The following is a 26,703-nucleotide window of genomic DNA, read 5'->3' on the forward strand; positions in this document are numbered from 1 at the left end:
TCCTCCTGTTCCACCTCCAGAGTAGCCATTCCTAGTTTATGCAGTGCTGGACACTGGATCCTCCTCTTCATGATTGCTAGGCAAGCACTCTAGCAACTGAGTCATATCAGCCAGACCCTCAAAGGACTCTTCATTTCCATACTTAATTCTCTCAATTCATGAAGGACTTTAAGGCATTCTGAAGTAGTAATGACTTAAAAACAAAACTAAACTAAACATTATGGTAAATATATGTCAGCTCCTATATTTGAGAGTATTACCTATATGAATAGAATTATTTTGACACAAAAATGTCACCTGGGTACTTGTTACCACCACTGCTGCTAGTTTACTAATAGCAGCCTACACCATGGAATGGCCTCTCTATTTTCTAACAGCTTCAATACATTCTGTCCTGCTGTGATGTAGTAAAATGATATCACATGATCTTCCTATGTTTTTGAGAAAAGCTAGCTGCAACCAATCAAAAAATGTTAAATCTCTATATACGGAAGGTTCAATAAATTCATACTGGAGCTAACTAAAATAGAATATAATTAAGAAGGCAACAGCAATCATAGAGAAATATAAATGTAGCATTATTTTTTAGTATATTTTAATACTCTACAAAAAATAACTATTACACTTTTGTCATGGCTAATGAGGAAGGTGTGAATATGATGGAAATGGTTGGACAGGGCAGGGCAATGAGCAGCTCACAAACAGTCTGCTTAACTTACCTGGAAAGGCATGCAAGGCAGGAAGAGAAGAAAGGGCTTTGGTAGAGTTTACCCTAGATGTGCTTTAAGAACTGGGAATCTGAAAGGTGAGCATGACGAAAGGCTGAATCACAGTCTCTGGTGAATCCTTCCTCAGCATACCAAACTAAAGAGCTATCACAAATCCAAACATTCAGCACAAAGTTAGGGAAACAGGTGAGGGATCAGAGAGTCTGGTTTTAGTTGCATTACAGGAAGTAGGAAGGAAAGTCTGCATCGTCCTTGTCCTTCAACATCAACAACCCCAGTACAAAGAGAGGTACCTCTCAGTTAGAGAGGAAGAGATCCACAGAGATGCAATAGTCCTAGCAAAGCCACAGCAAGACCTAGGGCTGAGAAAGCCCCAGGAGCTTGTGGACTTTTCTGCTAGAACAGCATCAGGTCCCAAGGCTAATGGCCTCAACCGCTCCTATATCAGCTCTGCCCTACTCATTGTCCAGGTTCAAGCCCATCATGAGGCAAAGCACCTAAGAGACACTGAAGGCCCTGTATGAGAAAAGAACACAAATGACATAGGAACAGCTCTGTGCATCTGCAAGTCATATTTAGGCTGCCTAAGGAGTACTGCCCTCATTCAGACACAATACAGATCTCTGGAGCTAAGGCTCAGGTACAACTCAATTAGTATCATTAACCTTGGTATCAAGTGGTTGCCTCCTTCACCCATCTCTGAAACCCAAGCAGCAAAGCTAGGAGGCCAGTGCTCACAACAGACTGGCACTGTCCCAGCATGAAACTATTTGGCTTATAACACTGATGACTATACCACCAACGGTTCTGTATACCTGAGACTGTGTAGACTCATGCATAACAAAATGTGGCATCAGTACAGTGGCACAAGGTTCTTCTGCCAAGAATACCTCAACCCAAAGAAGTACAGAGTGGTGACAGACCACACTTGCTAAGAAAGGTACACTGGGCAGTTCAGTGCCCTGTCAGCAGAGCTTCCTGAGCAGCTCGAAGTTTCATAGAAACAGACCCCACTCTACCAGACTTCTAATCTAGGAGCATTGTTGATGCCTAGAACTTTCTTTGCTAGTAAGTTTACCAAATAGCAAGAACCTTTGCAAGGATGGGCCCTGGTCCTAACTCTCCAATATTCTGGACTTCTCTTGCCATGGGTTGGAGTATGACAGAGATTGGTGGCATGGTGGCCATAGCTTCAAGGCAGGACTCTAGGAGTGCTCCGCCCAGTGACTCTGAAGCAAAATGCAACCATGCAATGTCAAACGTAGGCCAGGGAGTGTAGACAAGGCTTTCAACTAATCTGGAGCACAGTGTGAAACTTGAACAGAGAGAATTGTAGCTCTCTAATTTCTCAACAATAAAATATATTTTCTGATAAAATTACTATCAAATTTTATTTAAAAAAATTCTAAGGTTACCCAAACAACACATAAGAACATAAAATACTGTAGCAAAATAATCAAACAGATTAAGATATGGACAAGAAACTTAAATAGACATTTCTCAAAACACCAATGTCAACAGGTAGATGAAAAGACACTCAATACTAGTGAGTAACAAAGAAACCCAAATCTATAACAAACAAAACCCAAACACTGCCTTACCCAAGGATGAGTGACAGTAATAATTCACAATATTAACAAATGTTAGCAAGGCGTACAGAAAAGTCACAAATACTGAATGTGGGATTGTGTATTACCACGTGATCATGAACAATAGCATTAGGGTTTCTCAGAGAGTTAAATATGGGCACATGAGCAATGTCCCTGCTTGGGTACATATATAAAACAGATCATCAAACAGATGTTTTATACTCCTACATTCACCACGGAGCTGTTCACAAAATAGTAAAAAATAAGAAACAAGCCTGGTGTCTATCAACTGCTGGAGGAATGTATAAAGTAAACACGGTGCATACTATTCAATATGCAAACTATTCATATCCAATGGAATACTGTTCAATAGTGAAAAACAATGGAACCCTGTAACTCGACAATATGAATGGAATCAGAGATTATTATTAAATGAAATATAACAGGCACAGAAGAACTATACAATACTATATATAATTTCGTCACTTGTAAGTAGAGTCAAAAAGGAGATCTGATAAATATTGAGAATAAAAGGCTGGGGACAGTAGATGAAGTTGTACAGGGAAAGTCTGATCACTGGGTAATTAAGTTACTGACAGTAGCAAATTATGGTACTGCACAGTAAAGTGACTTAGAAAATAATTATATACCATTTATTCTAAAACACCTAGGATTTTTAAAGTTTACATAAGGCAAACATGGAGTGAACAGCATTTGGCACCTCACTGATAGATATAACCTTTGAATTCCTGTATATCAACTGTAAAACAATTAAGAAATTGTATTACACTGTATAACATTGGCTGGGGTGGGGGTAGAAAAAAATACTCCCCAGCTGACTGTGTTCATGAGGCACATTTTAAACCCATTGCATTAGGGAATAAGTAGCTAAGATCTGTGATGTGTGTGTGTGAGTGTGTGTGAATGTGTCTGTGTATTGCTACCTTATTGGTATAGCACATTTTCATTACCTGTATTGATCAACACTATCTATCCCTAAGCCTGATCTACCAGGAGTTCAAAACCAAACTACTGTTATTAAAAAATGTTCTTAAAAAGCATCCTGAAAAAAAAAGAAAAAAAATGAAAAAAAAAAGCATCTTGAAATAACCTATGTCAGCTACATTATTCATATATACTCAGAAAAGCATTTTACTTATAGCACCAAGGTTTGTATTGGGGACACTGAATTCTATTAGTAATATTAGTAACCTAAGAGTTAGCAAACTACAAAAGAATGTACCATCACAAAAGAATACTCAGAGAACCAGATAAAGAACTGGGGTAAAATAATTCTCATACAATTCTGCAGAGTCCACTGCCTATGGATCTGTTATAACTGACAGGCATTATGGCACAGAGAGAAAGAAGTGAGCATCTGCAGTTATTAAGTAGGAAAATTTTGGTTAACACACTAATTGCAATGTAATGGTAGGCAATGGACATCAGATGAAATGTACACAGGACTTAGCAAAAACAACATACAGAATAAACTAACGAATGCATGGCTTTTTGATGCACACACACATCAGGATTCTCCATTAGCCATCATCAATTGGAATGTGTCAGATTTTTAATATAAATTAGTTCTACAAAGATCTATACAAGTTCAAATGGAGACAAACAAAAGCATTCACTAACCAAACAAAAATTACAATGTTCTCAGACTGGATCTTTTTTTCCCTATCAACAAGACAGAGAAAAGAAAGAGCCCTTTCCTCCTTCCACAGGCTATAATGTGATGAGTATACTCCAGGTTTTTTCAGCTCCCAGAAGCACGACCTTCACTTCTGAGAGTCAGAAACCAAATAACAAGCTAAGGAACTTGTAACACAGCTGTCTGTGTGCTACAATGGAGATTCAAAACCAAGTCAGCAAATACATTTAAAAATGCTTATATACTTACTAGTCATTAGAAATATTTTCACTGTATAAATACAAACCACAGCATCATTTATAAGTCTATAATATTTGGTGCCGTAAGTCATATGGGCTTAATGTTGCTAAAAATATGGGAAAGAAAGGTAATTACTTTAAATATGAATGTAAGGTATGTTAAAGAACAAAACTGCGCTGTAGTCATTTATGCTATTCATGTATAATTGACTTCTCATTTCAGAAATAATGTGTGCACATTATTTCCAAAAACTTACCAAGGTAAATAAATCCTCAAATGTATAGAAAATGCAATGCCACTGTCATTATTCTTAATTTAATTGTGCTTAGCACATTCAAAAAGTAGAAGTGAAATACTGCAACATCCAAGCCTCTGTTAAAAACTATGGACACACTGTCAAGGGTCTGAGCTACAGCTGAGGTGTTCATAATACAGCTTGCAACTTATTTCCTAGAAACCACAGTAGGTTTAGGAAAGATGCCTAACTGACTTCCTAGGGCAGTTATACTTTCTCAACCTTCCTCATGCTACAACCCTTTAAAACAGTTCTTCAGATTATGGTGACCCCTGATCATAAAATTATTTTGTTGTTACTTTTTAACTGTAATTTTGCAGCTATTATAAATGATAACATAAATATCTGGTATATAAGACATCTGATATGTGGCACTCCACAAGAGGTTGCAACCGACAGGCTGAGAACCACTGCCCTAGGAGGAAAGAAACTAAGTAAGGGATGAGGTCTCTGGTTGTACCTTTCTGCCTTGGTTTTCATTTATAATCCTCTCTCTAATCTACTGACATTCAATGGATAATATACTTTATTATATTTTATTCAAATAACAGAAACTTGTCTTCACAGAATTAGATCAATGTTATAAATCTAAAATGCTCTATAACCTTAGAAATATAGCTTCTTTGTGTATCATTTTCCTCATGTCTTGGAGAAATAATTACCAATAAATTTACTAATAAACTAACACAGGAAAGGGCTTGAAATAGTGTTTCCAACATAAGGGATTGCTGCTACTAAGTCCTTGCTGATTCTAAAATCCTCTATGTCAATGATCTGAAGCAAAATCTGCTAAAAAGTAAGACTTTGATTGTCAGTCTACATAGAAGCATAGTATAACTTTATCCACAAATATATAATTATCAAAAGCAACTAAAATCACATTATATAATTAGAAAATTAATAAATAAATCATCTAAGCAACAAAGCTTAAGATCAGTAACAATGGATCCATTCTTATGTCATGCATTTCATTCAAGCACATTAAGTTAAAAATCCAGTTCCCTAACAGGTGACTATATTGTAAAGATCTTTTTCCACACCCCTGGTACTCTGACTGCTGTAGAAGAGGAAAGTCATCATCATACTCTGTTTGTCTATTACAAACCACTTTTTATACTGGGACATATCACTTAAAACGTTGTGCTCCAAACATCTGACACAGCATTTTCTAACATAAATTATACAGAATATTAATGAAGGACAAACCTAGCATTTATTCCAAGAGAACTTTACAGCTGTGTAACTTTATGCTTTCAAGGGAACATACAGTGTAGCCTACGCTACAGAGACGTGCGCTAATAAAGTAAGCTTCCCAGAAATTTCTACTCATGTCTTCCCTAAAACACTAATTAGATACTAAAGGGCACGGTATGTTGGTTAGTTTAGTGTCAACTTGACACAATCTACCGTCATCTTGGAAGAGTGAACCTGAACTGAGAAAAAAAGCCTCCACCAAAGTGGCCTGTGGGAGAGCCCAGCCTACTGTGGGTAGTGCCACCCTGGACATGAGGTACATGACAAAGCTCGGCATGCAAGTCAGTAGCACTCCTCCATGGCCTCTGTTTCAGGCTCCTGCTTCGGCTTTCCTCAATAGACTGACTGTGACCTCATAAGTAAAATACCCTTGGTCTTTATCATAGCAAACAAAACCCAAGTAAGACAAATGGGCCACAAGTCTGAGAACTAGTTCTCTGGAACTGCTTCTGCTGTCTGCGTACCCGTCAGCTTCTTAGACACTATGAATAAACCTATAATTCAAAAGCAGGGATTTGGAAGTTCAGTCTGGTCAATATCAGAAAATGCTAGTGACATCTATATATTTACTTCCTCCAAAGACTTATGCCATTTCTGAAATGAAAACAATGTTGGTCTTTATTGCTACCAATTTAGTGTATGCATCTTTTCATTTGAAATCCACAGGTTCCCATTATTTATGTACTTTAAATTATTATCAAATTTTGTTCACTATTTTGAAAATCTACTTGCTATTGCAATTTAAAATTCTAAAAACACCAGAATATTCTGAAGCCATTATATTTAAAGTAAAAGGATCCAAAATAAGATTTGTAATTCCAAAATATTTAATTACATTTCATATCAAAATAAAAAGACTTAACTCTTCTTTTTAAACAAATCAAAAGAAAAACCTCACTCACTTGATTGTCTGTAGAAACCTCACTCTGTCATTGATCTCGTCTGGGATCTTACTGAGAATCTGTTTAAGTGCCCGTGCCTTTTCATTTAGGTCCTGGAATTCTGGCTCTGGCCGTTCAATCATATACTCTGAGAAAACAAAAGGACAGTAAAAAATGTCATGTGACTCTCCAAAAACTTCAAGTCTAAGAGTAGATCAAAAGAAGGGTACAACGGGAGAAAAGCCACTTAGTTAGAAAAGGCAGAGGAAGTTCAACTTGGTCCACTTTAAGAAAACAACAAACACAAAAAACAAAACAAAACAAAAACACTAGGGTTTCTCTGAAGTAAAACAGGATTAAATATTTCTCGTCTCAGATATATGGGATTACCTAATAAAATCTTAGAAACACATTGATCCATCCAAGCTCATCAATACTCTCACATTGCATTAAACCATAAAACCTTAAATAATGAAATCCATGAAGATTGCAAAGGTCATTTATATATCAGTAAGAAAGAAAGGTGAGTTTGGTATCCTACAATTCTAACAGTGTGAAATACAGTACAGTCTACTATAGTAAACTGTGTCTGGTAGTAAATATGTGACAACTGACTATACTAAGACTTCTACAGTATAGATGTAATATGGTTCATTATATTAACCCCAACAGTGTGAAAGCCACTAAAACCCTTACAGAGTTCAATATGTTATGGCTCATTATAGCAAAACCCTATAATGTGGAATATACTATGGCTTATTATATCAAAACCACTAAGCAAGTTGTTATAATTTTCAGTACACTCCTGAAATTTCATTGGAACCCAACATAAGGGCTGGTTTCACAGAATGGCTTTTTGGAAAAGAGGTTCAATCAGACTTAGGAGAGGAACAAGTCTACTACCAGGCTCACTGCCTAGCAGGAAGCGCAGCAACTTACACCTTCAACACCGGCTGGTCAAACTGGCGGCAAGCATTCAGTCTCAGGAAAAGAAACTCATGAAATAAGCTCAAATACTTTTCTTCTGTCCTCCATTAATAAATATACGACACTACTATGTTTTTCTAAATATTGGAAAATGCTATTAACTTTAAGTGAAGCCTATTTCTAATTGTTTTTATTAAAACTCAAAGTAGCAAAAATAATGTTAAAAAAATAATGTTGCCTCCTCAACTCTGTGGTGGAAAAAAGAAATACTACCAGTAGTAGCATCAAATAAGACAAGCGGCTTATCCCTTTCAAACGCAACACAAGACACTCCTCAGACCTTTAATGAAATGAAACTCTAATAATGGGGTGGGGGACAAAGCACGCAGATCAACAAATACCTCCACGAACTAAATCTGACAAATAACGGCAAGCTAAAGGCCTGCTCGTCTACTCTGTACAACGTCCACTACCATTGCGAGAAGAAGATGTGTGTGTGAGGAGAGAAGACTGACCGGTTGAATGTAATGATCTGAAGGAAGGGCTTCTCAAGAACGAAGAAACTAAACTCTCTCTTTCCCATACCTTCTACATCATCAGCTGCCATACGAAGAAGGGACTCGGTGAAGTTTACTTCTACACTTTTTTTCTCTAATATTTTCATAATAATGTCTTGTGTGAGGCCTGGATTTTCCTTTTCAGCCTGTAAGAGAAAATGTTTTCATGTGATCAGCATGTTAAAGCTAAACTTTAATCGTTCAGAATTATTCACTCATAAGGACAGAAAACTCTGTGGGCATCATGTTCAGCTTTGCTCAGCGGCGTACGCATCAGAGCTCTTCATTCTAGGAAAAGCCACAGAGGTACTCAGGACTCCTTGCCTCTTCATCATGCCCTCTTTCAATCAATTTAACAATTAGAAACACATAAACACACAAAACACTCTCTCTCCTCATATATTAGTCTTGTCATGAATCTAACTACATTGAGGGTTCTCAGCATATGTAAATTTCATTTTACGGATAAACAATAGTAACTCTTATCAAGTGTATTCTAACGATATACTGTATTAGAATTAAATTCTAGAAAAAACAAAACTAGGGTAGCATTGTGGTTTTTAATAGTATCTATTTATCCTCTTTTACATACAATAATTTCCATTTCCTATTTTACTTTCATAGCAAATTTTGTTAAATGGTTTTTAAAATCCACTCTGTGGAAGTTGATTGTCATTTATTATTATTGGTGTGTGTGTGTGTGTGTGCACACGCGCGTGAGTAATAGGATGTCTGTTGAGTCATAGGCAGAGGCACATGTGCAGGTGTAGGTCAGAGGACAGCTCTGGGGTCTCAGCTTTCTCCTTCCACCTTTGTGTGCGTTCAGGGGACTGAATGCCACCCATCAGGCTTTCCTGACAACAGCATTTATGCATGGAACTATCTCAGCAGCCCTCCATAGAAACCCTGAAAGTTATATAAAGAGCATGACGAATCAAGGGGCATTCCTTCTTCGTGACTTGAACTTCTTAGAGTACTAAAATCTAGCCATACCAAGAGACTGAATGTAAAGGCAAATTTCACATTTCCATTTTCTCAGTAATTTTGGCTTATTCTGTTACTAAAAATATTCCTAATCACATTAAAAGTTTTTCTCCTTCAGAAGGGCTGCCGATTAAATCCATATGATGAGGGTTTCTCTCTTTTGCTTCAGTTAACATACAGAAACACAATTTCCACTTCTGATCCAGTGGCACTCTCCCTACTTCCTTAGTTGTCAAACACAATTAACCTCTCTGCCTTTGCTGTTTTATTCTAATGTCACTGCAGCTAAAGTTTTCTTCTGTTTCCCACTTTCTTAAAACACTCCTGTTCTTAGGAGGTCTCAGGTAGGAAAACCACAGAGATTGGGACCGAAACTGGGAAAAGACACAAAATATACATAAGTATCTCAATGCTGGGATCACTGTACTTGATGTCAAATGCTATGCTTTTCACTTAGATAAACGATTAATGAGGCTTCTAAATTCTGTTTCTCTTTTGTTAAGGTAATCTTTAAAAGAAAAATTATCAAATATAGTTAAATGCTCTGCTAGAGTATTAGTTTGCTGAACTGCCAAAAATTATACTTGGTGCTTATTTGGTAATAGTTGTTTAACTTCTTCGTCCAAGCAGCATTAAGTCTACCTACATGATAAGGAATTATCTTGGGGCCACAGGAGCATTCACTATGTGCTTGCAGGCAATATCAGCAGAAAAGCATCTTGCTAATTAAGTTCAAGTGCTGAAGGAATTAAATGCTCTAATTCTACACACAAAGTTTTGAGTACTAGTTTGAGCTGGAACAGCAAAATGTCAGAACTGGAGAATGCAGAAGTCTCACAGAAGCCCTAAACTTTCTCAGCTCACAAAGCTCTTACTTAGCACCAAATGCTCTTCACTAAGTAGTTTATATTGTATAAGTAACTTAGGTAAGTGGTATATTCAAACAACTTGGTAAGCCCAAAACTTAAATTCTATGCCTACAACGAAACAGAGAATACGTTACCTCATTGCTAATAAAGGTTCTGTATTAACGGGGATGCTTGCATTTCCTGAGCAGTGTGGTTTCTTAAACACTGGGCTTACACTGGAACTACCATTCTCATTTCTTCTTGAACACTGACTTTCTGGTGGTACTTGCTTTTTACTAGTCCCAGGAAGATATGGTATCATTTAAAGGCATGCAGATCCATTTAGCATGTTGAAATCACAAATTATTTCAAGTGAAGTTCATGTAAACAGATGCTCAGTATCATGGTATTCACCTTTCTAAATAAAATACTTCACACAATATCACTGAGTTTGCAGGGTGCCTGGACACAGGTTTAGGGAATTATATGTCTTAGTGTCTTTGGCTAAAGTCCTGGCCAAGCTACCTATTTCAAAAGCTCAAATTGCACAGGGACCTCTGGAACCTCTATTCTTAGATCAGAGACGCTATCTGCACTTGATAGATTCCAACCTTGAACCTGATGGATATTCAACCTTTGTAAACACTCAAATGTGAGAGAAAAACATCCTACTCCATAAAAGCATAGTTTTGTGGCCAGTGATTACCAACGTAGGAGAAAGCACAACATGTCAGCAACTGTCAAGAGGGGCAAGGTAACCGGCAGTCAAGCAGAATTTATAACTTAAAAGAAAATAGCTGGTGATATATTTTTTATTTGAGGAAAATTATTAATCCTCCTTTTCTCCAAATAAAAAGAGGTAATACAATGTGATTTAAAAACCAGTGAATAAGCCACAAACTGAAAGAACGAATATAAAAATCAGCTAGACAGTATTTCTTTGCCAAGCTCAAAACAAAAGATTTTTTAAAAATTCACTTTTATTAATTATGTGTCTGCAGGTGGGTGTGTGCAAGAGTGAAGGTGACTGAGTAGCTAGAGGTTCAGAATCTCCTTGCCTGGATTATAGGTTGTGAGCCTGATTGGGATGCTGGGAACTGAATTCAGGAAGCAGCAAGTTTTTTTACCTTTGAGCCATCTATCTCCCTAGTTTCTCAAAAGAGAAATTTAAAAACACAAAATCACATTTTCTACACAGCATTGTTAAAATTTATTTCATTTGAAATCTAACTAGCTGTGATATTTAACAATAAATCACTGTTTAACTATGTGGCCCATGCTGCTCTCAGATGATTTTCACTATTTCTCAAATTAAGAATCATCATTGTGGACCTGAACTAGAATAGTGTATGCCTATAGTTCCCAGTACTTGGAAGGTTGAGACCAAAGGGTCTTTTGAGGGCAGAAGTCCAAGGTCAGACCTAGCAAATCTTAAGACTTTATCTCAGTAATAAATAAGCAGAGCAAAAACATCAGAGCTGTGGATAACAAATGTATCCACGAACAAACCTAGATACACAGATCTATCACAGTCACACAACTGTTTTTCTGTCATGAGAGAATTCCTCAAGGAAACATTGCTTTACTATTTTTGAGCTTCACTAAAGATAACAGCTACTAAAAATTTAAGTACATTCTTATTTTTAACATTAAATGGACTCTGGAATGACAGCTGGGGAGTCTGCATGGGACCAACTAGACCCTTTGTGCACCACAGTTGCATGGTATAATCTTTTTAAGGGGCCCCTGGCAGTGGGACCAGGATTTATCCCTGGTTCATGAACAGGCTTTCTGGAGCCCATTTTGTATGGTGGGATGCCATGCTCAGCTTTGATGCAGGGGGGAAGGGAGCGTGGTCCTGCCTCTGTTGCAGTAAAAGGAACAGCAGGCTGTGTCTTGTCACCTGGCTAGCATTACCCGAAATAATTACACGGAAACTGTATTCATTTAAACACTACCTGGCCCATTAGTTCTAGCCTCTTATTGGCTAATTCTCACCTCAATCTGATATAAAAGGCCTTGTTGACTCCGCAAGAGAGGCCTTACCCCCTCTGAAGAGTAGATGGGGGTGGGAGGCAAGAGGGAGTAGTGAACTGGGGCGGGGGGTCGCTGTGGCTAGTATGTAAAATGAACAAAGAAAACTTAAAAAATTAAATATGTTGACTTAAAATGAGTTATTTTAGTTAATGATGGGAATTAGCAAGTAAAATGAACCTGAGTGCACCCAAATTGTGCGTTGAGAAACCAGTTAATATTTGAAAATAATATGCTTAATATGTACATTTAATCTGTGAAGTACAGCCATACAACAGAAACATACCATGAATACAGCTTTAAGTTTTCTTAGGTTGTAGACAGTGAAGCTGCTTTAGTAGTGTATCTAAAACGAATTCTTATTACTAAGGTAGCTAATGCTCATTTTAATACAAAATCACCAAGCATGTGTATTTTACACGCAAGACACATCAATTTGAAGAAATTATACTTCTAAGAGTACAACATCTTGCCAGCAAACGATCAAATCAACAGCTCAGATCTAGGATAATGAAGAATCTCACTTGGAATGCTTTAACTGTACTCTCAAAGTAACTCTAATCTGCCACATATAAGGTAGATTTTTATAGCCCATAATTAAACAATATGAAGTATAACTAATTTACATTTTTATAAACAAGTTTTTAAGACTAGAAAGAACATAAATATACTTCTAAAAGTGATGATCTGAAGCATCATTTGGTGTGGTTTGTCTTTCTAAGTGTTTAAAGCTTTATAGAATAGACAAAAGCATAAGAAATATCTAAGTAATCTAAAATATTTTTCACTAAAAGAAAACTAGCAACTATCTCATGGTATTCAGACATACATGTAACAGTTTAATAATTCTAAAAAGTTACTGCATCTCACCTTAATGAAAGCGGCTCTCAGGGTCTGAGCTGCAGACAAATTTACTCGTTCTAGCTACAATGAAAAGTTTAAAATTAAGATTAGTATAAATGTTCTTGGGAAAAAACATTTCTGATGTTTCGTTCTCTAGTAATGAAAAATCTATCACACAATAAGCAAAAATGTTTTAATAATATAAGTCATAATTCTTTATAAATGTAAAATTTGTACTCAAATCTCTAAAAGAATTTTTAAAAAAATAAGATGCATTCTACCTTAAAGATAGATTTATAGTACAGAACACATGATATACACATAAGATACAGAATTCTAAGTCCTAAAACAAACAATACACACATCAACTTGATCCCTGAAAATAATGAAAATTAAGAATAAATTCACTGCTCTGATTCCCTAGCTATAGTTCTGCGTATCCATACAAGTAATGGACAAGAAGACATGTACTTGTATTCTATTTCCTACTTCCTTCCTTTTTAACTACTGTAACTCATCAGCCAAGGAGTAACGTAGCCTATTTTTTGGCCAATCAGCAAATAGTTCTGACATAATTATTACTATTAATACTCAAACTGAAACCTAGACCCTTTGAATCTCAGAGCTGTTTCCATGTGTCCTCTCCCATTCCAGCAGTAAGTACTTTTCTGAACTAGTCAATCAAGGTCAACGGTAGGTGCTGGAGAGAAGGCTGAGGGGTTAAGGGTACCCACTTGATGGCTCATACCTATCTTTACCTCTAGCTCCAGGGGAAGCCTTTACAGGAACTGCACACATACATATACATGGAGAAGTCAAAACACTTGTGTGTAAAAACAATTTTTTAAAAGGTTAAATGTAATGACTAATTTTACATCAAATGTGGGCCAATAAGTCAATTTATTTTAATAGTAAATAACACGTAAGAAATGTATCAGTACAAGTTATGCAGCACAGGACAAAGACAAAGTAACAACCTGTCAAAAATAATGTACCATAAATGTGCATAAACAGTGCACGACTTAGCTTAGTATTTAATCCGGCTTCTACGGAGGCCTGTGAAGTGCACTAACTAGGTTAGGGGAAGGTAAGGAAGCCCAGAAGACAAGTATGGGAAAGAACTGACTATAAACAGCTTTAACAATGGAAAAGTCTATATCTAACAATGAAACAGTTTCTACTTCCCAATAGTTCATGTAATTATAGCGAATGCTGTTTAAAGTAACAGCACAGCTCATCAGATTTCAGACTATTAAACAAACAAACAAACAAACAAAAAGAGACAGGCAGACCGGATGAATGTTTCCACACTGACAGCTCATGTTCTTCTTTGGGTTTACAGTGCTTTCTTTCGACCAGCCAAAGAGAGGTCTGAGCCAGATCTGTGCCTTCAAGCAGTAGCATTATTAAATATCTCAGTCTGATCCTCACTGGAATGCAAGTAAAAGACCAGAACAGCAAGTGCAGATCTGGTAACATGTATCCAAGATAGAGATTTCTATACTAAATTTGCACATTTGCATCTTACAAAGAAAACAGTCATAGGAAGGTCAGACATATCTCAGATAGAAGTCTGTAAACTGTGAAGCGCTTGAGCAAAGCTCTGTTGGGAGTCATTTGGGGGTATACTGTACACCCATATATCTGCTATGAATTTAATAGGTTTCTTACTCATCTGGCTTCCAATGCCCAAGAGTTGTCTGGTATACAAGCCCAGACCTGTTTGCACAGCAGCTCCATCTCAATTTTCCTCAAATTTATACAGGATTGTATTGCACTTAGGCACAAGAGGGTTACCCACCTCACAAGAAGCACTTCTTTTATAGCTCTCAGTTGTGATTAAGATTTAACAAAACCATGTTCACCACCCCATCCTCTCCTGACAGTACTGAGAACATTCTAACAGCAGCGGCCATTCTATCAGGCATTAACTAGGTGCTTGTGGAGTAGAAAAATCTCTAATCTTCACAATAGTCTGTTGCTATCATAATCTTACAGATACAAACTCTGGTTGATACAAATTTCCAACTTTGTACTGCGACAAGGTCCATGCTATACTTATTTCCCACACTAAGAATACCAAACTATTTGCTTTTGTTCCTACAGTTGTATGTATGGACCAGACCCAACGACAACACATGGGAGTTCAGTTCATACAAATGCCTGAAATGTGGAAGAACAGATGAGTAAATGAAGCAGATACGAAGGAATTGCAGAAATCTTCAATGTGCACTCACCTCATTAAACACAGGATACATGACTGCATAGAGAGGCATAGAAACCATGGAAGTGGTCTCAGCTTCATTCTTCATCTCTTCCATTGTCATCCTCATTCAAAAGCCAACTACAGTAGAAAAAGCAATGCTAAAATGCAGAGGAATCTTCATTCACTGCAGAATTTCTTCCCTTTTCTATGTATGCACGATAAAGAATGGTACACAAAGAAGAACAGCAATCTAAAAGGAAAAGAAGAAAAAGTAATTTATATTAAGGGAAAACAACAAAATTCTAGAAATGCCCATTTTAAAATTAGAGTTGCTGGCTATCACACCCAGAAGCTGATTTGTTAAAACATGTTCCATGTGAAAGCCAACCCAGTCAGCAAGATATTCTGCTCTTCTTTATAAACCCAAGATTTAAGAGACCTCTTGGAGTGAAAGTAAAGAGCACCCTTTCTATCCCTACATATGCAAGGAGCCTAGATATTGCTCATTCACTGAACAAATGACTGTTTTGTACCTAGAGATACAAGATATAATGCTTATCATTAAAAAGGTCTATACAATATTCTTCTGAAGAACTCAATTGTCTGACAAGTAAAGGGCTAGAGTACTGCTTCAAAGGCTCCAATACCCTGTCGATTTGGAGTGGTTGGTGCTCTACTGTACTCTGCAGTGAAAGGGGTCGAACATCTGCTAAGAGCTGAGTCCTTGTTTTTGGCAATTTTTAAAAATTGCAAAAAACAAACAAACAAACAAAAAACCCTTTCTTTTACTGAGCTAAATTTTGCTCCCCAACTTTACAGAACACCACCAAAGCCAGTTCCTAAACTTTACAGAGGAAGAGAAAATCACTAACATAACATATTAAGGTAGATTTATGAGCACTGCTTTGGCTCTAAAAAACGTGAAGGAAAGAACCGAAAAGCAGAATGATAGACAGGGAAAACTTACCATATTTAATATGTCAATGCAAGAGAAAAAATAGGACCAGAGCTAAGCAAGCAAAAGTAGATAAATACCAATGACAGGCCTCCTGTTCGTACGTAACTGCTTAATAAGCTTCTAGGTGATCTGCCTTTATGGCTGTATGTACACCTAATTGCAGCACTTTGGAGAGAAAGGAGGGTTTCTGAGTTAGAGGTTCATTTGTATTTCAAAGCTAGTTTCTCTCAATAAAACAAAATAATCAATCACACAAAACAAACTTAAAACCAAGGGGGGGGGCTGATAAGCAATAATAGTGAAAATAAATACTATAGAATTAAAAAAAAAGAATAGATTAAATAGTAATAATCCATGGTCCCAATGATAAAACAAGAGAAACAGCAAAATAGGACCAGAGATAGGCCTTGAAGAGAAATTGAATTTGATAATAGGAGGATCACTTTTTAAATATTTTACCTACTGGCACAGTAGGTAATACACATCAGCTGATAAAAAAAATCTTTCTATTGTATATCCCCCTTTAAATGTGAACAAACATTTATAAACAGTATTTGGGAATTTGGGCATTGGTATGGGTCTTGGTCTATTGATAGAAATTTAAGGTCAATCTTTTTATATATTTTTCTGCTCTTGATTAAGGTATTGTGTTTGTTCATTTAAAAGTGTAATATATAATTAAGAAATACAGGTTAATAGACAATCATCTATAATAGTCAAGTTAGTTAGGTTTTTCTAGATATATAGAGATATATTTCAGTTAGGTATTCTTCAAACTTTTCAGAGACCTTCATTTAACATGTTTTAAGAACTTAGGACTTTTCAAGGCAATGAGACACATCTGCTCCTTACAGCACCAATCTATTTCAAGTGGATGATGGGCACTGAAGAGGCTCTCATGGAGTTTGTTGGACATTTGGGCAAAGAGACTGCTCTTGCCTGGACTGCTTGATATTATGCTGTGTGAGCGGGACATGCAGGACCCACAGAGAGATAACTGCCTAAAGAAGGTGAGACAGTCCTTTGGGGTTCCTGCTTCACGAAAGTGTCTGCTAGACATTCTGCAGGACTCACAAGAAATTGACTGACAAATTGCCAATATAGGCGGAATTGTCTTGAAATTTCCTGCTTCACGGAAACGTCTGTCAGATACCATGGGACTACAGGATGAAGAAGGGTGCCTGCAACATTACAGAAAACTCTGGATGACTGTCTAGGTAGTAAGAGGTCTCTGTCAATTATAGAGTTTTGGAAGTTGCTTACAACACATTTCCTGTTTACTTAGGTAATATTCTATCCTTCTGGAGTCTTTGACAGAGTTGAAGAATAGATAGCTATAGTTTTCCTTAGTTATGATAAAAGAAAGTAGATATAAATATTGTAACTATAATTCTTGCTTGATATCTGTTTTGTTATATGCAATTTTACTGTGTTAAAATTAAAATCTTCCTATAGCAGGAGGGAACCCTGACAGTAAGCCACACACATGTGGCTATACACAGATTAATAGAAATGGGTTAAATTAAGATGTAAGAGCTAGCCAATAAGGAACAAGAGCTAACAGGCCGAGAAGTGATTTAATTAAAAACAACAACAACAACAACAACAACTAAAAACAGGACTTTGGGAGCTCAGCCCAGTGCTCCAATGCGGGTCTCCACCTCTGTTTCTATCAGTTGCTAGATGAAGGTTCTATGGTGATATTTAAAATATTCATCTGTCTGATTACAGGCAGGGCAAGTCAAGATCAGGTACTCTCTCCTCTATTGCCTAGGATCTTAGCTGGGGTCACCCTTGTGGATTCCTGGGAATTTCTCTAGAGCAAGGTTTCTTGCTAGCCCTATAATGGTTCCCTCAATCAAGACATCTCTTTCTTTGTTCTCATCTCTGACCATCTTCCTTTCTTCCTTCTCGACTGTCCCATTCCCTCAAGTTCTCCTCATCCCTCCCCACTCTTCTCTTCCCTTCCACTCTCCCTACTCCTCCCACCCTCATTCTCTCAATTTATCAGGTGAGCCTGTCTGTTTACACTTTTCAGGTGGACCTATATATGTTTTTCTTAGGGTTGCAAAAGACCAGATGAAGAATGAGAGGAATGAGAATATGAGCAAAGTGGTCAAGGTCAAGATGGGTGCACCCACTGAAACAGTCTACCTGCGCTAAGGGAGCTCACCAACTCCAGCCAGACTGGGAAGGAACAAGCATAGGACCAAACTAGTTCCTCTGAATGTGGCTGACAGCTGCATGGCTGGGGCAGACTGAGGGGCCACTGGCAGTGGCACCAGGACTTATCTCTACTATATGTATTAGCTTTTGGGGAACCTATTCTCTTTGGGTGATACTTTGCTCAGCCTAGATATAGTAGGGAGGACCTTGGACCTTCCCCAAAGCAATGTGCCTTACCCTCTCTGAGGATTGGATGGGGTGGGGTGGGAGGGTATGTGGGGGTGGGAGGAAGGGAGGGAGTGAGAACTTGTATTGGTATGTATAATGAAAAAGGTAGTTTTATTTTTATAAAAAAAATTAAAAAAAACAAGCTTTAATCTTATATGGGTATGTCACTGGAGGAAAACAGAAAATGACCAAGGGTAAGTAGTAAAGGCAACACTGGCCTGTACGCTTATTGAAAGGGGAAAGCAGGTGACAAGATCAGACAATGAGTGTTTCATGAAGAAGGTGGCCAGACATTTTTAAAGTCACGGAGTGTAGACAATGACTTTGAAATTAAAAGCACTCTACAAAGAACAGCAGGGTCACTATCTTGAAAGCTTAGAGTGATGATCAAAAGAAAGGCTGTTTTCAAGTATTTCAGTGAGAATGAGATGACAAAGGGCAGAGCAGGATCAACTGGATCAGTCTGACCTTACTCTTAAGAATACATGTGACTATCACCTAAGACAAAAGTGCTGACAGGTTCAGTGACCAGGGTGGATGGCTAGATCCCTTACGCGTACCTGCTGACATCTCTATGTACATTAAGCCTAGTCAAACCGTCTGCATGTACTAGTGTTGGGACTCTTCTTGATCTTGTGTTTAGCAGTTTCTCCTCCAAAACTACCAACCTTTTAAAATTGTTTACTATGAAAATGCTCCTCCAAACACTTAACAACAGAACTGATTTTAGAATATACATTACAAACTGGACCCACTTATGGTTCCAAGCATGAGATACACATCAGTGGTTTCAATAAGGCTTTTAAAATACAGAATTATTCTGCCATGTGCTTCTTTCTTTCCTTCCACATGAATTTAAACTACAAGCAGACCTAGAGTCTTTCAGAAACAAAGGGTCATATGAAAGAATCTACAAACAGTAGTCAACTGCAGAACTGCTGTCATTTGAAATGGTTTCATGGACAACCTATAAATATGGCAAGTCAACAAAAAGTTTGCTATAAAACAGTAAGTGCCCACTGAGCTGAGGTCCGAGGACCTTATTTTGACAAGCTTCCTTCCCTGGACAGTTTTGAGCTTCATCCATGCCATAGGAGATGAGCAACACACTACAAGGTACTCGGTTCTGGGTGAGAAATGGTCCTTCATGTACAGATACTGAAGATCCCAGATTCTAAATTCCAAACCTGGAAGTGATCTCATCCACCTTCAACCTGCACTAAAAAATAAAAAGTCCCCAAATGCTAACTAATGTGTCAGTTAGCTTTATTGTAATTGTAACAATTTGCCTGCATAAACAATCAAAGAGGAATGATTTATTTGGCTCAGTTTTGGAGGCTTCAGTCCACCCTGAAGGCGCCACAGGGTAGTAATGTGGCTGGCAGACAGAAAGCAGCAAGGGGCAGTCTCCTTTCTCCACTCTAGTTGACCTGGACCCCTAGTTTATGGGACCTTGCACTCCACATAAGCAGATTTGGAGAGATTTTCCCCTTAAAGCACTCTGGAAATGATCACAGATACAGCCAATGTGCTTCACTAAGGTTTTAGGTACTCTTTAATCCATTCAAGCTGACAACACAGACTAGCACATGGCATACTGATTTAGATGATCACAAGTACTTCCTAATAACACAAATCATAAAACCTTAGTCAAGTACTTGCCATTGCCACCACGTACCTGAGTTCAATCCCCATAACCCATATAAAAAGGCAGCAAAAGTATATGTACTTGAAATTCCAGAGTAGGGAAAATGCAGACAGTCAGATCCTGGTGTTCACTGGCCAGCCTATCCTATCCTAGCCCAATAGTAAGCAAGTCCTCCCTAGTGAGAGACAGTCTCAAAAAGCAAGGACGATGCTCCTTAAGCTGACCTCATGCCTCCACACCGCGCGCGCACACACACACTTTAGTGAATAGAATAAATAAATAAAAGCAACACCAACACACACACACACACACACACACCAAGGGCTGTAAATGTTAAGAACTTTGGCAAATGACACTCAGTGTTTTTTTTTTTTTTTGACTTTCGAGACAGGGTTTTTCCGTAGCTTTTGGTTCCTGTCCGGGAACTAGCTCTGTAGACCAGGCTGGCCTCGAACTCACAGAGATCTGCCTGCCTCTGCCTCCTGAGTGCTGGGATTAAAGGTGAGCGCCACCACCGCCCGGCTGATATCAGCTTTTAATTTAGAAATAATGCTCTGATGCAGGATTCCATTACAGATGGAACCTTCTTGTGCATGTTCCTCTTATTTCCCTGAGTATTCAAAGTCGTGCCATTAATTTCTAACATAAAAAAAAAACAGCTTGAAATATATTCCCGAGTTTAAAAGAATTACCACTTGTTTAGAATGAATAGGCATAAAATAGATTGCTGGCCACTTCCACTTCCAAACTTAGTCTTCAGGGTTCCTACCCTGCCTGACCAACTCCAGTCTGCTGATATAAAGAGCTTCAGTATCTCAGAGTTTCTTGAAACAGACTCACTTTACTCCATCTGGGACGTGAGAGATAATTCTAAAACTACTACCAGTTACAACAGACAAAGGGAATGAACAAGCAGAAGTTCTTGGAACTGGACTGAATAAGGCTTTTCGGTGAAAAGGGTTTTCTAAATAACCTACACTTTCACTATTTAGCAACAAAACGAAAAAAGTGCACCTTCCTCTAGCATGGTGCAGAATCCATGAGCTATGTTCCAATTCCTCTGTATTTCTTTCCCCCATAAGGACTTATGAGATAGAACAGAGCAAAGTTTGAATGAACAATCTAAGGATATACGTAGACAATCTCTAAGTTCAGTCTTGCTAGTAACTTTTCAAGTATCAAGCTTAGAAAACTAAGAACAGACACAAAAGCCTGCACTTTGGAATTTGACAACTGTCCTGCTGGGCTTCCCAAGTGACTTAAGGCTGAGCATTGCTTCCAGCCCCCACTTTCCCCTTCTGGAATGGATATGGGTAGCCCCTGCCTGATCCACCAGAGGATTTTACATGTATATATGGCTCGCCTTTTTATTTTCAGGGGCTGGCAGCTGACTTAAACTGAGTCACTCAGGAGATTCTGGACTTGAACTCTAGAGAAATTTGATTTGAACAGTTGATTTTGGGACTCTAAGAGACTGACTAAATATATTTTATATCACAACGTTGACAAAAGCTTGACAGGATAGAAGCTGAATGCTGTCATTTGGAACTTTGATGTATCTCAGACCCTCATGTGATAAAGGCTTGGTTTTCCGAGGAGGTGATATTAGGAATTGGTAGAAACTTTAAGAAATGGAACTGGTTCATAGAACTTAGGTCAAAGGTGTTATGGCCCTTAATGTTTTAAAATAGACTTCTTTCTTTGTTCCATCTTGTGTCATCTTATTCCTACCTTGATGGGATATGTCTCCAAAGCACTGTGACCAAGTCACCATGAACTGCAGCCTATCTCAGACATTTTATTAGAGAAAGAAAGTGTTTAACAGATTTCAAAATTAATATTGTCTACAAGACAACAGGGCCAGAAATGCTGCCGATAGATCTGAGAACATCAAGAACATAGTTGTCTCAAGTGTAAATGCTAATAGCAACTAACTTCCAGGTTTGATGTGAAGATAGCGTATTATTACAGATAGAAAAATATATGTGGCATAGCAATTAACATTAGCAATTATGTTCAAGTGGAGAAATGCACATGCAATTTTGAATGAAGTTAGGCATCCTCCATTGCCAACTTTCCAGGGTATCAAGAACTCTGACTACAAAAAAGCTGGTAAACATAATGATTTTAAACTTCTTTAAGACAGCAGAGCACCTGTTTTCAAATAAAAATCTCCCCTCTCTCTGTATATATGTGTGAAACAAAATGTTAAACTATTCTTTCATTTAATAAAGCATTAAAAGCATTTAAAACTTGCTAGCCCTTCCCTCTCACAGAAGCCATGACACATCTATTCTCCTCAAAATGCAAGTCACTACTCTATAGAACTAGCATAGATAACACTAAGGCAATTGTTATAAACAAAGCATTAAGCCAGTGGCCCTAATAGTAAGGGTAAGAGAGCACAGGCTATCTAGAATCAAACTTTTCTATAACTCAGTACCAGATCTCAATCTCTAGCCAGTAACTTTCTTTGCTATAGATGGTGATACATTTAAGAACTGCTAAAGTTCTAAAACTTTAAAGATAACCATTATAGATATCAAGACCAGTCTTCATCTTTCACAATTCAGAACCAGAATGATTGACAGTGTTAGCCAAATACATGCATATGCTTCCAAGGCCTACTGTATTTTGTGTTTACAAGCAGTACTAGGCTGCCCTGCCTCACTCTGTGTGTTATCTACTTATGGCTCAATCTGCACAGAACAGAGCTGTGAACGCCCATAAAACTGTCGAGACACAAGTAGGCAGGTATGTACTTGAGTTAAGTTCCGACGTTGTGGATTTTTACTTTGGTAACTTTGATTCACCATAAAGTCAATTATTATACTATGTCTATACATAGCATAATATGTTTAGCACACTATGTACTAATATACAAATATATAGTACACTTACATATTTGGGGGAATTACTGAACATTATAAAAATCTATGAAGTGGAAGAAGTACTTTTCTACAGGATATAGCAGGAGATAAATGTTTAAATTTGGAAGAAAGTTTAAATTTTTGCTCATACTGTTTGTTATGCTTATTTCTTTTATACTGCTTAATTCTTTAATTACTTTCTGTTTATACTGTTTAATTCTTTAGTCACTTTCTAAACTCACTGAGGAATTAATGCACACACTGAATAGAGTTTTCACCTTACATGGTTGCTTAGAGTACTAAGTATATTTAAAAAACTTAATGAAGTGGCTGACACCCAATAAACGTCTAACTCACATGGTTAGAGATACTTCATCAACGCTCTGTGAGCTGATGGCTCAGGCAGAAAGGCTGAGACAAAGCAGATGAGAGTGTAAACTCCTGACTTGCAGGACGTGGTGCACTAGTGTCCCCTTCAATTCCACCACCTTCAGTTGCCTCTGCTTGCCTCATCTTCATCCTTCCTACACCCAGCACAGTGACAATCTAAAGCTGATTATTACAATGTCAAATCCCGTATACACACAACGTCACACCCGTTACACACATCCATTCCCGAAACTTGTCTCTCTCATTTCTCAAAGGAGAGTTAAAAGTTACTTTGACCATAAAAATTCATGTCACCCACAGGAAATTACTCTCAGTTTGGAGTACAAAAAGAATTTGGTCATCAAATGAACTTTAAGACTATTTAAAGCCATGGTTTAAAACTACTTTATTTTCAGGGCTGGAGAGATGGCTCAGTCGTTAAGAGCACTGGCTGCTCTTCTGAAGGACTGTGGGTTCAATTCCCAGCACCCACATGGTAGTTCACAACCATCTGTAACAACAATCCCAGGGGATCCAACTTCCTTTAGCCTTCTGTAGGCACTGCACACACATGGCACAGGCACACACACAGGCAAAACACCCATGCACATAAACAGAAATAAAAAAAATTCACACAAAAAAACAGTAAGCCACTTTTACTTTCTCAAATGGACACAAGTTGGTTTAATAAAGGAAGCTATGTCCTCGAAGCAGATTGGGCAGCACAGGAAAATCAAAATGTGATCAGGGACCAGTGACAACATATTACAGGTAAAACTCTAAAGTGATCGAAAGTAGAGAATCAGAATCTGAGATCAGCCGGCTGATGGGGCATGGAAATAAGGAAAATAGCAAATGGTCTCTTAGGTATCTGAAGATTACTGGTTTAGGGAATAATACAAATTTCTTATTGTGATCTTTTTTATATCCTACCCCACTGACTAAACAGAACTCAAATATGGACAAAATTAAATTATCAGCCCTCTTGATCATGTGCCACGTTTGGCCATGAAGTTCACAGTGTAGGAGCTCATACATAACATGCCTAGCTCAACAGTCACTTAGTATTTATTTAATTGACGAACACTGGCGGTTTTCCTTTTTATCAGCATTGTGATCTCGCCTTTTAATTTTGCCAACATAACACTAAGATTTAAAAGTTCTTAGAAATTCATGTAAACAGCTCACAGAATATGTTTCTGTTGTCTAATCAAGACCACCCTGGAGCATGCCTACTAACTCCTTTGTCTTAGAAGCCCACTCTTTCATTTAATAAGCCCCAAATAGGTAAGAGTTTCTACAATACTCAGCAAAGTCATTTTTCCTTATTTGATGTTCTTACACCAAAACAAGGCACTCTAAATGCTGATAGAATCTGCAGCACCAAATGACAATTTGCTCAAGGCTCTCTTGTTTAACACTAGGTGCTAATGAGGGCAAGGGTCTCTCCTGATGATACCATCAAACTTTACTTCTTACTCCTCACTGATCTCAATACAAGCATCTTAGCTGCATAAAGGGGACAATAGAATGGCTATCTATAGGGTATTTAGAGGCTCTGCTGTAACCTTCATTTCATAAAACTGTTTGTAAGAACACCTACCTACATTGAGGTAGAACCTCAAAATCTCAATACTATAAAAATGTCCATTTTAACATGGATAAAGGCATCCCTCAAAGCATGTGTATGTCTGAATAAAAAGGTCACAGTATTATTCAAAATCTTTTGGAATTAAATTAAGAAAGCCTTGCAATAAAGTGCCACAGAGAGCCACTGCTGCCTAGAGGCCAGGTCTGACTCATTTAACATTTCCAAGTACCTTTTGTTGTACCTTACATAAGTATGAGAAGGCAGTAAGGGTGTAACATCTGAGGGTTTTGTCATTCTTTCAATCCAATCTCAGCTCAATTCCAGGTCATCCTGAATTAAGGCAGGATGGCTGAATAAGACAGAAAGAGCCATTTCAGCACATGGAGACCCATGGTAAGTTAGAGAAACCAGGTTCTGTCCCTCCATATCAGCTATGGCTCCTAACAATCAAACAGATGCATATGAAATGCTGTCTAAATATTAAAATGTCTAAGTAACAAAGATATGATCTTCACATCTCCTTTCCTCTCTATCTACCGAAGGTTAGACTACCTAAAAGAATGTATTATTTTGATCTCCTAGTACAGTCACGTAACCCTGTATGGTCTCAGTCAGCAGTGCCAGCTAAGAAAGAGTGAAGTCAGGACTGTGGTGAAGAGCCACTGAGAAACAGTGACAGAAGGAGCAGTCCTGCATCTCTGAGACGTGCCTACTCTACAAGGCCAGTGGGAGTAATTATTCACACACACACAAGTCCCAGACTGAGATAAGAAATGAGCCATGCCACTGACAAACAGCCAGAGTCTCAGTCTGAGCAGGTCTCAGCACTGATTTTGAGTGATGAATTATGAAATATAACACAAGAAAAAAATATATTTTCCAACAGCCCCTGAGAAGGAAATCAAATACTTAACCTACCAAACTAAAAGAAAATAATCTATTTCATTAATAGAAAAAAACCCTGGATGTAATGCAGAAGTGGTCTGTTAGTTCCTCTGTATCAACTTCCCAGGAGATTTTTAAGTGTAAACCTGCTTATTAAATAACAGTAACTGTGCCCAAATGACCTTGACATCTAAGGGACAATTTCTCTGTAACTGCAACTCTAATACTACAAGTAGGCCTTTAACCATGAACACCACTTTACTGAAATGATCAAATGTCTGCTATCTTCTGAGAGCCATGTGGACTGAACTCCTAACGTAATTCCAAGCAAATATGAGTTCTGTAATCTTGGGCAAGTTAACTTATTTTCTCTACATCTTATCTTCGTTGTTCACAAACTCTGGGTAATAGAGCTCTTACCTCCTCTGGTGGTTGTGAGGATTATAGGTGGGCATGGGCTTGGCACAAACACTGGTCATGTATTAGAGTCTCACTTATTCCAAAATAGACAATTTCACACATAAAACATACTCAACAAATAGAGAGGTGAATGAACCAAGGACTGCCTATGGTAAACTTGTTCCCAAGGGACTATTCTGACTGAGGGAAGAAAGTTAACTTCTAGTGCTTACCCAATTATCCAACCCAATGATAATAAAAATTCTCTGTGCTCCCCTTCATTCCTAAAGTAACAACAGATTCTAAGTAACTACAGAAAGAGATTAAAGAGGTTCAAATCACTTTTGCATAGTTTAAAAAAAAAAGGCTTTCTATACTCCCAATGTAAAAATGGCTTTGAAAAGTAAGACTAATAGTGTGATGCCAGCCAAGCTGTGTTTTGCAGCTTAAATGAAATCCTTACGTTTATATAAAGCTGAACTATAAAATTAAATTTCAGCAAATAAGATACTTAATTGCCTTAACAGAGGGCTTTCATTTTTATGT

The 26,703-nt window shown here is 37.8% G+C and overlaps 1 protein-coding gene across 2 annotated transcripts in view; it reads right to left on the reverse strand.

Moving 5' to 3' along the window:
- Pdcd10 (programmed cell death 10) overlaps nt 1-26,703 on the reverse strand; it is a 35,643-nt gene that overhangs the window by 4,393 nt on the left and 4,547 nt on the right. For both annotated transcript variants that reach the window (XM_005344111.3, XM_026784106.1), the window contains exons 2-5: nt 15,075-15,293; nt 12,865-12,918; nt 8,157-8,274; nt 6,666-6,792 (exon numbers count right to left, since the gene is read on the reverse strand). In XM_005344111.3, coding sequence (XP_005344168.1) covers nt 6,666-6,792; nt 8,157-8,274; nt 12,865-12,918; nt 15,075-15,170 — 395 coding nt within the window. In that variant the 5' untranslated portion in view covers nt 15,171-15,293. The remainder of the gene's footprint in view (nt 1-6,665; nt 6,793-8,156; nt 8,275-12,864; nt 12,919-15,074; nt 15,294-26,703) is intronic.

This window comes from Microtus ochrogaster, chromosome 1 (assembly GCF_000317375.1).
Source record: "Microtus ochrogaster isolate Prairie Vole_2 chromosome 1, MicOch1.0, whole genome shotgun sequence".
In the NCBI taxonomy this organism is placed as follows: Eukaryota; Metazoa; Chordata; class Mammalia; order Rodentia; family Cricetidae; genus Microtus; species Microtus ochrogaster.